The following is a 15,810-nucleotide window of genomic DNA, read 5'->3' as shown; positions in this document are numbered from 1 at the left end:
TGTATGCATGTATATGTTGGGAAAAACAGGGCATAGATGTGTAGGGAATTGTTACAAATATGCTGGTTGCTCCCTAAAATATAGCAGATTTTTGGCTGCATTTCTGTATTACTCCATAAAAAAAAGGTTATTTAACTATTATAAATTGTTATTCAAATGATTTGCTGAGTTTGAACATCCTGCCGCAAGATCACAAGGGAGGTGTCAGAATTAAAATTCCATGCCTGGTCCAGGAGGGATTTGCTCAATTTATGAAGTTACACGGAAAAAAATGTGTGGGTGGCAGACATCAGATTTGTGTGCTGCAGTTTCTAGGAATGCCTCAGCCCTCCAAGGGAAACTGTGGAGCTTGTAGAAAGTCACTTAAGTCACTTGAGGCAGCAGATTTCCCAAGTACAGAGGCTGAAATGAAGATCCACAAACTCGTGGGACTTGCAAATTCCAGAGAAATGGGTCTGACAGTGCCAGACAAGCATGACTTTCTTACCAAGAACACTTTCCTTGAACTGATAAGCCCAAAAAGCACCACACCTTCCTTCTCTGTTGCTGCAGGTGTTGTCCATACTAAGCCCTGCGTATCGTGGAGAGGAACATGGGCTGCAGATTGATGCAGTGCCCAACCCCACAGCGTTAAAGTTGGTCAGGTCACTCGGGGCCCTGTGCGGTTAAGTTGTGACTGTCTCCAGGGGTGGATGGAGATTTGCAGCTTTGCTGGGTACTTTTCCCATTGTATTGTTGCACTTATTGTTAAAGAATTAATGATTTTTTTTAAGGTCCTGTCACAATGTCCCTTGTTGCAACTTGTGCACCTGTGAGAAGAATCTGGCCCTGCCGTGCCTGTAACTGCTCAGTGGGTAGCTGAGGGCAGGAGTGGGGCCCCATCCCTTACCTTCTCTTCTTTGGGCTGCATACGTGCCTCTCCTCATATATTAAGGGCTTGAGCCCCCTGACCACCTTGGTGGCCTTCTACTGGACTCGCTCAAGCTTGTCAATGTCCTTGTGCTGGGAAGCCAAAACTGGGCACAGCACTCCACCTGTGGTCTGACAGGTGCCAAACGGGAAAATCACTTACCTCGCCTTGCTGGCTTTGCTGTCCTACTAATGCAGTCCAGTCTGCAGTTATGCCTCTCCACTGAAGGTCTGATGACTCACTTTGTACTTGACCGCCAAGTCTGCAGAGCCACTTTTCATCCACTCAGCTCCTTGCATGGGACTGGCCTGTCCAAGCACAGGGCTTCCCAGTTGACTTTGTTGAGCTTCATAAGGCTGCTCTAAGCCCATTTCTCCAGCCTGTCGAGACCCTGCTAAGTGGCAGCCCTACATTCCAGCTTACCAACCCTTCTCCTCAGTTCTGTGTCATCTGCAAGCTTGCTGGGGCATGAGATCTTCCCTGTCTCTCCTTGCTATGTCATCCCTGAAGCTCCACCAAAACCAGACGGGTGGTTTGGTGAAGAGGAGTAGCATTCCTCTTAGGCTAAGAAATAGCTGGTTAAAATGTGATGTCTGTCTTCACCTCACCCTAAACTTAGTGGCAGCTCTAGGTATGAGGGGAATAGTTTTTCTAATAGGCTAATTCTGTGTAAGGCCCAGGGGCAGTGTGTAATTTGTTCAGTTCCTGCAGATCCCTGTTCCAGAGACTGAACACTGGGCTAGGTACAGCGAGACTGTTGCAGTCTAGCTGCTAGCTTGTGCTCCTCCGCATGTTTTTGTTTTTTGAGGGGGAAAGTTAATTTAGTATCCACTCAAGGCTAAATTCTAAAATTCCTGCTTTATCTCCACTCCTCAGACAAGCAAATTCTGCTCCCAAACAGTTTGAAAAAATGCATAGTGCTGCAGTATTCTGGTTCAGCGTTAAAATGAGTCAAATCTTAGAAAACTCTGCCTTCTATTGAATGCATAAATTCACATATGCAAGCAATGGTTTGTATTTCATCAATTATCTGGTTGCTCAGTTTGTACTTAAATTTTTATGTGAGATTCTTTAGCCCATCTATATAGTTAAATACTAAGCAGGAAGAGAGTCTCTGACAGGGCAAGAGAGAGGAAACCTGATATTCAGAATACCCTTAAGATTCCTTAAATAGGAATGGTTCAGCACATCCTATGCAGTACATAGGTACTTGAGGGGAAGCACGCTTATTTTTTCAGCATGAACAAGTGAAGTTGCTTATTGAAGGAGAACATGCTTACTGTAAAAGGGGGAAAACACCATGCTCCCTTATTCACCAGCTAATTCTCAGACTACTTTTCTTTTTCCCCCTTTTCCCCTCTCCTGCCAAGAGATAAAATCAAATCTTTGCAAGGCGAAGAGGCTGCATGGTAACCTAATTGTGGGACAGCACTGTGGCAAAGGTGTAGGGGGAGCACTCCTGCTGAGGAGGAGGAGGTAGGGCTCAGGGCTGTGGGCTCGCTGAGACGGAGGCAAGGGGTGGGAGCCCCGCATGGAGGCTCATTGGCAGACGAAGGCAGGAACAGGATACGTTTCAGCATGGGTGGCTCTGGGAGGAGCAAGTGTTGGGATTAAAGAGTCTTGATGAAGTTGTTCCTTTTCCTTGCAGACGGAGACAGTGAGTTTCATGGGGTGGATTTTCTGCCAGACGACCTCAGCGAGGCTCCAGACGAGACAGGAATGAGGGTGAACAAGAAATACTCCTGCCTACCTGCTGAGGAGAAAGGGATCCACATCATCAACATCCGAGCTATTGAGGATATAGGATATGACCAGCATGAAAGCACAGTGAGTAGAGGACTTGACAAAAGTGTAACAGCTGGCATGCTGCTCTTTACCTTATTTCCAAGTGTTTCCTTTCCCTGGAGGCTCTGCAGGTTTCTCCCTCCCCTTTCCGAGGTTCTGAGGAGGACTGCTGTCAGCCACAGCACATGCTGATTTGGTGGAGTTTGTGCTTTGGTGTGTGGGCTGCAGAAGGGAAGCAAGGGATCCTTTTTATAACCTGTAGCCTAAAAAGGTGTTGGTTATTCTCAGAGTAAGTAATCTGGCAGTAAGGCTGTGGTAACCTTTAAATCTCTTTGCCCGTATTAAGCGGAACACAAAAGTACCTAAAACTGCATGCAAAAGCTATTGTTAGCAGTGGTAACCCTAAACAAATAGTCTGTAGCACACAAGAGAGGTTTTTCCACTGGACAGATTTCTAGTGTTATTAATTGTGCCTTGGTTAAATTCTTTATATCTTTATCAGCAGTTTTAAAGGAAGTTAGTAACATGAATACACAATAGGATTAGGAGTTGGCTAAGTCATAAATGCACAAATATAGGTTTATTCAGGTGAAGAAATTGAGGTGGAGTGAGCTATACAACAGATCTTGCTAGAGAAAGGTGCACCATAAAAAGCAATGCTTGATTCATTGTGCTTGTGCTTAATTAGGGTTTAGTGTGGTGGAATAATTGTGTCAGGGCACACATACCCCTTCTGCTGGTTTAAAATTGAGATGCCCTTTCTGCACCTTGCTTGGAACCAGAGGCGCACGGGTCATGCATGGTCTTGGCCAATGCATTTCTCTCCTTCAGTGCAGCAGCACTGCAAGAAAGGATGTGGCCTCCTGACTGCCTTTCAGCATTAAGACCACATCCTTAAAAGACTCTATTTATTTCTTTAAATGAGGACCAACAGGCTCCTTTGGATTCCTTTGGCTGCATCCCTTTTACAGTGTGAGGTAACTATTCTTTTCATTAGTAAATGTATTGAGGCATTCATATACACAGCGCAGCAGGCTCATCTGTATTATCAGCGAGTCCCCAGGACGGGCAGCTTTTCAACAACAAAGTTTGAAGAAATGGGAAGCAGCTCGTTCAGATTCTGCAGTGTGACCTGATCCCTTCCTGGTGGCGGTGGCACAAAGACTAGTGAAATCGGCATTTTCAGTGCCACTTGCCTCAGCCTCCACCAGAAGGGTGCTCCAGGGCACAAGGAGCAGTGGGCAGGGTGTGCTGAGCAGTCTGGATTGCCCCGAGCAGCCAGAAACACCCAGCACACTCACTGCTGTCACCTTCAGGAGCCATCTCCAGTCCTGCCTCTCTCCTGTATTTATTCCTCCCCAGACAGGTGGACAGACTGCTGCTGGCTGTCCCCACAAAGTCAGGCCAGTGAGGGTAGGAAGTGCTTGAGGTCTGAGTCTTTTCCTCATTTTATCTTCCTGCATTTACCTGGACATCTATGGGCTCAGCCCAATTTTTCAGCAAGTGATGTTTAGTTAATTGATATGATCAATAAATCTTTAAAAAATAATACAATTAGTTATCTTGAAAGAAAACCCAGTGCTCCTGTATCTTGTTTACAGCGATATTTTGAAGAGACTATCCTGAAACCTAGTTAGTTTCTATTTCTTACTGTTCTGTTCCTATAGAAGATTGCATACCTGAGTTGCTGACCACGCTGTCAGCTTGCTTTAAAAAAAAAAATCTGGATTAATGCATGCATGCCATTAATCATGAAGCAATCAGAAAGCAATAGTGATTAGTGATTTGTACTGCAGTTATGTTTAAGAACTAAACAGCAGTGTCTCGATGTGGCACAAACACAATCAGCTTTTCCATGCAGCTGGGGTCGAGGGACAGAATAACATTGATCAGCCCTCCACAGCTCAGTCCCTCCAATGAGTAAGTGGTATCTGCCGAGTAAGAGGCTGTTTGGATGACGTTTCAGGTGTGTTGGCTGTGATCAGCTCATGGGCTGCTCTTTTTATCTGTGGCTTAGAAGTTGGGTTTGGAGACAATTGTTTGCAGATCTGTTATGTTCCCAGTTTTCTTGATGAAACAAGCAAAAGGAGTGCACATCCCAAGCAGATTTTGACCAGTATGATTTGCAAATGAGAGCCGATTGCTGTCATTTGGAGCAGGATTCCTTTCCTTGCATGAGGGTTAATGTTCTTCTGTAAAATTAGGAGCTTGAAAATGTTCCTGGTCCTTGGAAAGCCACTCCTGTGATTAGTAATTTTTGTGAAAACTAATGCCAATTGTAAGTTTTCACTTTTTAAATGATCCAAGGGTAGAATTATGTGTGAGCATTATGCTGTTGCAAGCAGAAATTAATAATTGTTACTACTTTGGTATGTTTCTACAGTTGTCCTGTGTAAATTTCAGAAAAATACTTGAAAATGGTGTTGTGTTTTGAGACTTAGATTTCTAGAGTCCTGCACCACTGCAGAGCAAATTTGCACACCATTAATTCAGAGCAGGAATAAAGCCTTTGCCACCCGCGGACTGCAAAGTGACATGGGTTTTATAAGCGGGGAGAAAGGTGATGAACTTGGTCACAACGAACTCACTTCCCTGGCTGCAGTCCACGTGCATTGTTGGCTGCGCTTGGTGACCAGCTGGCTCCCTTCAGTCTGTATCTGGGATGATCTCTTTCTCAGATGATACAAACTCACAGAGATAGATAAGAGAAGTGAGAAGTGATTGCACATGATATTAATCTGTTTGTCAGAACCGAAATACAGATGTCCTGGGTGGAAAAGGACAGATGATCTTAGTGGCAATTAACCCTCAACAGAGACAACCAAATCCACCCAGTAGCTAAATTATGAACTAGCATGCTGGGAATTAGATTAAATCCCAGTCATTTTATCTATTTATTTCTGGCCAATGAAATCCCAGCTGGCTATCAGGAAAATTGCAGGTGTTAACTTGCAAAATTGTTCTGTGTAAGTAGCATGTGGGGGCTCCTCCTGTAGGCTTGCTATCTGAAGATAGGCCTTTGTGTGCTCTGGGCAGCAAGGAGGGGTGCTTGATATGAGGATGTGTTCTGCTTGGTGCCCCATGTCAGCTCTCTGCTAATTATTCCTCTCCTCTCCACACCCCTGCTCCCTACTTCCAGCTATTGAACTCCCTATCCAAAAATCCAGATGCTGACTGCAAATATGGACTTTACTTCAGAGACGGCAAGAGAAAGGTGGATTACATCCTAGTTTATCACTACAAGAAGTCCTCGTCTGGGAGGGCGCTCGCCAGGAGAACTCACCACAATGACACAAGTGCACGAAGCACTAAGCAGGACCACCCGCTTCCTGGGAAGAGCGTGCAGCTGGAGATGGGAGAGAGTGAACCCCCTGCGGATTCCCATGAAGACGACAAGAGGTTTCGGAGGGAGGAGTACGAGGGAAACCTTGTGGAGGCTGGCCTGGAACTGGAACATGACGAGGATGTAAGGAGCTGCGTCAGATGCCTAAAGATAAGGAGGGTGACTGGTGGTTGAATCCAGGGAGATACTGAGCTTGCCTTGGGCAGCGCTCGCTGTGGCGTGTGCCTTTTTGCCACATAGTTTATGGATGTGTTACCATAGCTAGAGGCGAGGCTTAGGTGTCTGTAAACACTAATCAGAGGTCGGTGGGTTGACAGTATGCAGTGGGTTGGATCCGCTGGTAATTCTGGTTCTGATGAGAAGTATCTGATGCAGACAGTGAAATTTTTACACCTCAGTGCAACCTTCAGGAGAATCACATTTGTGTGGGGAGTTCTGGTAAATGCTCTGGTTCAAGCACGTGGCTCTGTGCTACAGTTTTGCTCTTTCCATTCTCAGCTGTGAACAGTACAGCTTGTAATGCCCTTCACCTGCACTCTGAAAACAGCATATTCTATTAAAAGACCATTAGACTACATAAAAAAATCATGTGTTTGAAGTACTGCCAGTATGTGATTAGTAGAAATAGCCACAGCCATATTAATTTCAAAGAAAGCTATTACAATTAACTGATCCAACCAATAAGCCTGAAATTCCTGTGAGGGAGGATGAACGTTCATGTTGGTTTTGTTCACAGGGTGTAAAAATCGAGGTTAAGCAGTTAGACCTGTGGTCAGAGTGTTAAATAAATAAATAAACCTGCCACACGCAAGTCACAAATTCTAGGGAAGGGTGATGGTACAGCGTGACATATCTTCCTTTTCTCCATCCTCAGGTGAAAATACAGATTGCTTTCTGTCAGGTTGTTGTAGTGAACTGGAAACTTGCCTGTGCCAACTCCTAGGTACTGAAAGTCCTGAGTGGGCTGGGAGGTGCCCTCCCATGACATGTAATATGATTTCAAACGAAGCAGAAGGCTTGGCATTCAAGCCAGGGCACCACGAAGAAGGAGAGCATGTATCTCTTAGTACCAGATATCAGACCAGATCAGAAACATATAGAGATGAAAGGGAAGGGGGTTTACAGCAGCTTCCATATCCAGCACATCAGAGAAGGGGAAACCTGCAGCCACTGGAGCTTGACAGGCATGCCTGGGAGTTGTGTAGGTGGCCTTACTAACTGCAAAAAGAACAAGGGTTTTGTTCACAGATGATGTTTATTAAGTCACTTAAATGCTCTTCTGTGAAATAAATTCAAGGATGGTTTGGAAGCGATGCCTAATTAGAAGGCTGGCAGTTAGTTATGCCCTCTGAGTAAGTAATGGATTTCTAGAAGGCAGGTAGGGAATATAGCTGAGTGAAAGCTAGCTGTTAAAACTGCCTGAATGTGCAAAGCAACAGCATTAGAAAGATTCATTAGTGTTTCTTTCTCTTCTCCCCTGCTGGTTTGACATCGTTTGTCCAGGGTCTTGGAGGTGGTTTCTCTGGTGGGGCTGGCAGGCACCCGTGGGTGCAGGGGTGGGCAAGAGCAAACCGCAGCTGGGGTAACTGCTGGGATCCACACATACTGCTGTTGTCATCCCTGATATTTATGTTGGTGGTGGTGGTCAATTTTTCCAACCAATTTTCCTAATTAAAATGGTTGGTGTTTTAACATATATGTTGATGCCTGCATCTGCAGCCTCTGCTCTCCTTTCATGCTGCAGCTGTGACCCTTACATTACAACGCACTCAAGAAATTGTAGCTTTTGGCTGGGTGCCTGTGAATCAAATTTAACTGGCTTAGTCTGTATTTGTGAATAGTCATTAGCTTTTATTTCCCAAACAGTTTTTATCTTCTTATCTGTTTAACGTAGTGGTGATTGTTCTAGAAGACAATAGCATTTCTGAGTCACGTTTTATATCGGCTCCGCACAGAGAGGTGCCCAGTGATTGTCCTGTTGTTAGAAACTGGTCACCTCAAACAAATGAGGTTTACAGTGTTGGCTGTAATAGACTGTTCCTTAAACGTGGATGAAACGCAAAGGGAAAAGTATTTAATTTCCTCTCACTGGTAACCTTTTCTCTTGCCTTTTTTTTTTTTTTGAAGACAAAAATCCATGGGGTTGGATTTGTAAAAATACATGCACCGTGGAATGTATTGTGTCGAGAGGCAGAGTTTCTTAAGCTCAAGATGCCCACAAAGAAGGTAAGCCCCAATTTTCTTTTTCCTCCCCTCCCAGAAGGCATGGTTTAAACACATTCTCATCTTTGTGCACCTTACAAACGTAGACTTCTCTTCCCACAAGCATTTTTAAAATAGTTTAATCTGCACAGCCCAGCAAAGAGGCTGGTGTTCCCCTTGTATTTAACAGGAAAAGCAAGAGAGTCATGAACTTTCTTGCTTAGGACAGCAGAAGGAATAAGTGGAAGGAGGAATGGAAATCACAAATTCCTGTCTCCTGCCTTTATCTGTACACGATGTGAGTGATCTTGTAGAGAGTCTCATCATCTCGGTGTGTTTTAAAAGAGGTTGCAATTGATAATGAAACTTACTTGTACATCTTGGAGTTTTCTTTCTCACCTGAAAGGATGGACTGCTAAAAAGTGAATGTAATACTTTGTGTGCAGTAGTCTCACTGGGTTTAGGTGGCTACTTACACATCATCAGTCATGTTTGCAGGAGTTGGGACTACTCTACCACAAAATAAATTACCTCTCAGCATAATTGAAATATCATTGGAGATATCATGGTGTATTTTCATTATGAGCTAAGTTCTAAATCATCCATGATAGATAACTACCTGGTGAGTGAGCATAGCTTAGAGATAAATTAATATTTAAACATACTAAGTGCATGTCGCAGACTGCAGCAGAAAGTCTATAATGGAACAAGAGACAGTCTCAAAGCTCAGCATCACTTAGTAGAAAACTAAAACTATACGTTTGGTTTGGATTTTTTATTAGTCCCCATTATTGCCTCACTTACCACCAGTTTTAATCAGAAGCATAATCAGATCAAAAGAGAACTGCAATGGTCTTAGTGACTTCACTGTTGTGGAAGGAAAGTATCGTGAATATTCTTCATTTATATGGAAGGTGGGGAAGTCTTGGAAGCTGCAGGATATTGCTTCCTCTTCTTGCCTTGCTTTGACTTTTCCATCCATCTGTGTGTTCTAAGATGTTTTCAAGAAGGTAAGCTGTGCTCCTCAACAGTTTAGGCAGATGTATTCATTTTTTCAATTCATTTTTTACAGTTCAGTCTCTCTATGGATAACCAGAAAGCGATGACATTTTACTGTCTTTCTGTTTGCCCCCTCAGATGTATCAGATCAATCAGACCCATGGGCTTCTGAAAAAGATCAACTCTGTAATCCAGAAGATAACAGAGCCCATCCAGCCCAAAGTGGCCGAACACAAGCCGCAGACAGTGAAGCGCCTCTCCTACCCCTTCTCCAGGGAGAAGCAGCACTTGTAAGTGACTGCGTGGGGCCAGCAGCCATGCCAGCAGGTTTGGGTTTTTCTGATAGCACCTGGAAAGGTGAAAAGAAAACAAATGCCGATGCTTTGTTAGTGGTTACTGTAAAAACATTTCCATTTTGCAGTAAATTTACTTTTTTTTTTTCTGTGTGCAGTCCTTGTGCATTTTAACTCTTGTTAAGATATATGTTACATATCTATATAAGCATATACTTAAACTTTTAGACTGCCAAACAAAACTTAGTGTGGTTTACAGTAGTCTTTTTCCATTTAAAATAAAATGCTCAGTAAAATTTCTGGGCAGAGATGTGGGTTGATAACAGTAAGGGTAACTCCATTCATCTGGTATGGGCAGCTCACTCATGTACTGCAAACCAGGTCTTGACTTGTAAATGGTATGAAGCCAGTGGCAGCTTTGCCTTCGATTTTGGATTGGTAAGAATAGCTGTAGACGTGGGCGGAGGAAAAAATCACAAGGTGGGGCCCAGCCTAAGTTTTGGCTGCCCTGGATTGCTTTGCTGCTGCTCCTCCTTGGCCAGTATCCCGGAGGAGAAGCTTTGAAGACCATGTTTATGTGTGTGCCAGCTGGAACAAATACCAGTCCTAGGGCAGGATTTCTTCACTCTAGATATGTATATTTTTGTGTTTAATAAAGAGATGCAGAACGCTAATGGAGTTCTGTATTAGATTCACATATCTGATGGTGGGGCTAGTCAATGTATGTGACATTTGATGTATTCTTAGACTTGCAGGAACTGTATTTATACAGGTATTGCATGTGGGATGTTCCTACAGAAAAGGAGCCTCATGGCTCAGAGAAAGCCCAAAAGATGGTCCTTAGATTGTGTTTGAAAGTGCCTTACACTGCTTGCAGTGGTGGCTTTTTTCAGTGAGGCCATCTGGGTATTTGCTGAATAAAGCAGCACAGAGTGCTCTTAGAGGTTTGCAGGTTCAGCCCAAATGTAGATTATTAGGAGAAATCTTAGACCGGTAGTGGGCAGGAATTCAACTTTAATGAGCATCAACAGCCTTTTGTGTGTCTGTGTAAAAACCTATAAATATATAAAACGAGTGAAACATATAACAGCCTCTTTAAAATGTGAGAGTTGTGTTGGACTTTCTTTTAAAGAGGTTTCTACAAGCTATTCTTTAATGTTAGCTATGAGAGATCCCCAGGAGAAAAGATAACATTGAAGGGGTCAGCGAGAACAGGAAATTACTGGCTTTTTTTTTTTTTTAACCTAATGGGCTTCCTTCTAATCTTTTAACAGATTTGATTTGTCTGACAAAGATTCCTTCTTTGACAGCAAAACAAGAAGTACTATAGTAAGTACAGTATGTAAATAATTTTTGGTGGATGGTGCCTTGGTCCTGGTGTTAAGAGCCCCTTTGCCAGCTTTGGGGAAAAGCCTACTGCAAGTTTGTCTGTCTGTATCAAATGCCAGGGAACGCCTGTGACATCAATTATTTAACCAATAAATTAAGCATTTCCAGCTTTAGCTTGTATGATGAATAGCATTTGATGCTAACAGGTTGCTACCTTTAGACAGTAATTTGGATCTTCTTTTTGGTTCAAGGTGAATGCAGGACATGTTTCCTAGTAGCCATATAACCAGGAAGGAACAGATTTAGACTCTGCCACTGGTTCTGCCACCTGGACCTCTGTGTCTCATTTCCCTTTCCCTAACCATACATTTTTGTGCTGTAACTATACAAGTTTCTGCAGATCCCTTATGGAAATGAAGCCTAACACAGGAATAAAATAGTGCAAGCTACATCCGAGTATTTCCTTGTGACTCATGGAACATAAAGTAGAAAGGGGAGAAGGTGCAGTCTCCTCTATAGCCACTGAAGGGGAATTTAAATGGAAAGCCCACACGGTATCCAGGGCAGTCAGAGGGACCGTGCCATGCAGCATTTGTTGCAGCACTTCTTCAAAGTACAGTGCGGACTCCTTGCCCCCTTTCAGGGCTGCTAATCGGCCCACTGGAATGTGACCATAAGCATGCTTTTATCTCATATTTAACGTTAGCCTTTTGGATGTTAAGTGGTTTTGAAAAGAGCTTATATCACGTTGTAGCTGCCCTTTATTGCTGTGGTGATAAGGGGTGTAAGATATCTAACCTCCCCTTCCTGCCACAAAATTCCAGTGTGTAGCCCCCCGGGATGCAGTGCCCCTGCAGCCTGATGTGCAGAGATTTGTCTGAGCACAGGTTGCGAGGGCTCAGGGAGTCTGACCAAGGCAGGCAGATACTGCAGGACAGAAATGGAAAGGAAAAGATGATAATCAAATTTTATTTGCAATAGCACATTTCATTTGAGATTGGGGAGAAAAATACATAGCTTTTGTTTGCAGACTTTCTTGTTATGTCTATGTATAGAGTTAAAAAACCCTTGTAGGTACAGGTAAGAAACTTAAGGGAGCAGGTGAAGAGTTAAAATTCATGACAAGAATGCCTGAGAAAGGCAGCCAGCCAAAATGACCCTGTAGAACAAGGTGAGCCAGAGGGTCAGCCTTGGTAGCTAACGCAGCAATGGGCTGAAGCAAGCAGAGCTAATGGGGCAGAGGCTGGAAGGAAGAGGGGTGTGGGATGTTTTTTTAAAACCACTCAAGGAACGCTGGGCATATAACAGTATTGCTGATAGTATGTTGCTTTGTTTGAAATCCCTGCAAATAACCTGGTAATAAAAGGCATATTGAGCGGTGCCCGGCATCATCTTATCCTGCATGCATTTCTCTTTGTATTCTTGTTTCTTAAAGTTCCCTGCTGCCTTTCCCATATGTATTTTTAAACCACAGTGCAAATATTGACCCTGCCGCCTACTGCAAAATGAACAGGAATCCAGTCACTCCCTGTGAGGCTTTGATGAATAGAAACTAAGCCAAGGACCTTTTACTTACTAAAATAAAATAAAATAAAAACTATGTTATATAACTGGCAATCTCTCCATGACAGCCCTTCAGCTGGCTGGAGCTGAAAGACAGCACCGGGCAGAGGAGCAGCCTCATGTGCCCTCCAAAAACCGTCATGGCAGGCAGTGGCTGTGTTGCTTGCCTCTCCTGGGCCGTGTGCAGCCCTGGACATCCCCAGGACAGTGGCCACAGGTCCCCAGGCAGGTCAGGCAGTGGGCAGGACGTGCCTCTGCTCCTGCTGAAAAGCCGGAGGTTGCCCTCCGCCGCCGTCCCAGCCTCACGCCAATGTGCAAGGTTATTTGACAATAAATGAAAATAAATCGTAAAACAAATACACCTGTTTTGCCACCAAGATCGTGCAAGCTCTGAAGTTTTAAGGTCAAGCTGTTTTGTTTAGCCTGGTTTCTGATAAGCTGCCGTGTGCCACACAAGCACCACGGGGCCGGAGGGTGGGCAGCGAGGGCACAGCCAGGTGTAGCGCGGGCGGTGAGGGAAGGTGGTCAACGTGACGGGGAACAGCTGTTCTGTGGCAGAAGTGCTTAAAATGTGATCCCCTTCCTCTCAAACCAACAGCAGTCATAGTAACTGGCTAGCGAGCTAAGCCCTCCTGTCTTGTACAGCTAGCTGTGTAAGGAAATCTTTAACTCTGCTGTCCTGAATGCCACCACTTTTATTAAAGAATGATGACTTCATCAGCATCTCGGTTTTGCCAATACTTATGTTTGAGCTGTGCACAGAAAGATTATGCTTTTCGCTGGCTATATCCGAAGTAACCCTTTCCTTTCTTTTACTTTGCTTCTGTAGGTTTATGAAATATTGAAAAGAACGACATGTACCAAAGCAAAATATAGCATGGGTAAGGAATTTTATTTAGGTTTAAGATCAATATCGTTTTCAGGTATTGAAAATAATTGCGTGCTGTAACTGGATGTGGAGTTTAGGTTTTTCTTCTGCTCTCTGATTTGATGTATGTGGATATAATTGTTTTATTTGGAAATTTAATGTAATTAATGTAGCTATTCATATTTTTTTTCAAATGTGAATATGTAGATTCAATTGTAAATTAGATGATAGGTGACCATGTAGCCCCTTCAGATGTTAGTTATGTCCTTTATGGCAGGGATGGTAGATGATCTGAAGCCATGGGAACATGTGCTCTGCATTGGTTCGGTTTCTCTCTCACGCCAGTGGATGCGAGCATTACTGTGCGCTTCCGAAACTGCTGTGAGAGTCTGTGGGCTGCTCTGTTCCCTTTAAGTGGTGACCTCAAATTTTTATCGTGGGATGGCTTTTCGATGACTTAAGTGAAATGCTCCTATCTGATGATGGCCCAAAGCACTATCATAAGTGGAAGATTAACCCCGTGGCCAAGGGCTGTGGTGTGCACTGGAAGCTGACCCTTCCCTTGGTCCTCAAAACAGCTGCTGCAGGTGAAGTTTATTCTGCCACAACCAGTGGTTTTAGGATTTCAGCCCTAGGGATGGTGTTCTAAGAACTAAATTCTTAATACAGGTAAATATGAATTCGAATATTGTGAGGCAGAGGTTTATACTTGACTGGGGGACAAAAGGTAAGAAGTGGTTGGTACACCAAATTATATAAGGTGGAAGGCTGAATTCCTTCAGATGACCAAAAGAAACATATATGGATGAGAAAAATGCATGAACATGTGAGAAGGCATTTGATAACTGTTGGAATCTGTTATAGCATTTATTTGTCTACAAGCAGTTAAGTAAAACACTGAGAACTTGAATTACAGGTAGTTCTGTTCAATGTTGACCCATCAGCCATTTAGAAGTCCATCAAATAATAGAAGAATAATTACGCCAGAAATGATTTCCCTGCTTTGACTTTTCTGTTGAAGTGAGAACATACAATGTACAATTGTTGAGTCCTTATATACACTAAATTTACTTGGTGTTCAGCCAATATTAACAGAAGTTCTGTTTCCCTTTAGCATGGGAAATCCAAATTCATCTGTGACTTTCAGGACCCTTTTTTGAGTCTGATGTCAGATCATTTTTGTTGGAAATTATGTATTTGCACTCTTGAAAGGGGAAGATCATATAGTTCAGTTTGAATTCTTGCCTTAGAGTTGGTTGCTCACTTGTGTTTTTTTTTCCTTTTTTGTTTTTATTTTTTGGGGGGGTCCAAAAATGGGAAACAAATTAGAGGTGGGTTGAAAAGGCAGAGGAAGGTAAAGTGTTAGGATTCCTGGATTGTTCTTCTTCCATAGACTGGCAAGGTCACAAAATATACCTAATAAAAATGTCATTAGACTGGCATGTCCGAGGGTATAATCAGCATAACTCAATCAGGTCCTTTGTGTTACAGTGCTGGAATGCTGGATTACAACCCAGCAAAGGTTGCAAATGGATTTGAGCAAACACAGATAATGCTGCAACACTTCTGTCCAGCAGGAAAAAGGCAGCAGCACAGCAAACACTGCAGTCTTTGTTATTTATTTTGCAAATTTGTGAAAATGTGAACGTATCATAGTTGCTAAATGCTGATATGTGCAAGTATATTATGTAGCTATTTGGTAGCACAGCCTTGGAAGAATAATTCATCTGTTCCTTAGTTGTTTCTGCCAGAAGTGTGGAGATATTTGCAGAAAATTCATAGCACTGTATAATCTTAAATAGCGCTTTGAAAAAATAATGATACAGCATACCGAGCACTGCTGGAGCAGTTCCTGCAGCAGGTGCTCAGTAAAAACATGAGTGAACTTGAAAATATTAGTGAGCTTGAAAAATTGTTCTTTCAAGAACAATTGAAAATATCTCCTGAACCTGCAGTGATCTGCTTCCTGGTTCATGCTCGCTGTCCCGCACTTGTGGTAGCAATGAACAGACAGGCAGCATGGAGCACACTGTAGCACATCATTTTTCTTTGTTTGAAGTCCTTTGAAATTCTCCACAATGCCAGATTTTTTTTTTTTAGTTAGCCTTGCACAAAGAGAACTGCTTGACTTTGCACCGACTGACCTGAACAGGCTGTGACTCCATACCCCAAACCAGTTAGTCGGATCACCAACCTATCTTCACAGAGAACATGTTCAGACACGGGTACTGCTCCATCACTGGGAGTAGCTATATGAATGCCAGCAGAGGCAGCAGCGTGTGAGAGGCTGTGCCCTACAGCCCTCAGAGGTCCGGGTCTGGCCAGGCGACTTCTGGGAGAGGTGCACCACAGACGTGCCCTTGGCCCTGTGCCTTCTCCCATCCTTCTGTCGCTGCTGTGCTCTGGCTCTGGTGAAGGAGCGGAACTGCACCTGAGAGGGCAGGACCTCAGAGTCCCATGTGCCACATACAGTGTGTAGATGAAGCATTAACTGCTTTCAGGCTCATGCATGTAACTA

General features: G+C 43.6%; 1 protein-coding gene across 5 annotated transcripts in view; it reads left to right on the top strand.

The window, feature by feature from the left end:
* ANO1 (anoctamin 1) overlaps window positions 1–15,810 on the top strand; it is a 77,348-nt gene that overhangs the window by 31,447 nt on the left and 30,091 nt on the right. For 4 of the 5 annotated variants that reach the window (XM_035552129.1, XM_035552128.1, XM_035552127.1 and 1 more), the window contains exons 1-6: window positions 2,618–2,737; window positions 5,835–6,161; window positions 8,166–8,264; window positions 9,378–9,529; window positions 10,807–10,861; window positions 13,254–13,305. In XM_035552129.1, coding sequence (XP_035408022.1) covers window positions 2,630–2,737; window positions 5,835–6,161; window positions 8,166–8,264; window positions 9,378–9,529; window positions 10,807–10,861; window positions 13,254–13,305 — 793 coding nt within the window. In that variant the 5' untranslated portion in view covers window positions 2,618–2,629. Of the gene's footprint in view, window positions 1–2,558; window positions 2,738–5,834; window positions 6,162–8,165; window positions 8,265–9,377; window positions 9,530–10,806; window positions 10,862–13,253; window positions 13,306–15,810 lie in introns of those variants that run through there. The other variant, XM_035552125.2, reaches the window with a different exon arrangement.

The sequence above is a fragment of the Cygnus atratus genome, chromosome 5, assembly GCF_013377495.2.
Source record: "Cygnus atratus isolate AKBS03 ecotype Queensland, Australia chromosome 5, CAtr_DNAZoo_HiC_assembly, whole genome shotgun sequence".
Classification (NCBI taxonomy): Eukaryota; Metazoa; Chordata; class Aves; order Anseriformes; family Anatidae; genus Cygnus; species Cygnus atratus.
The sequence above is the reverse complement of the archived record's forward strand: the minus strand, read 5'-3'. Positions and strand labels throughout refer to the sequence as shown.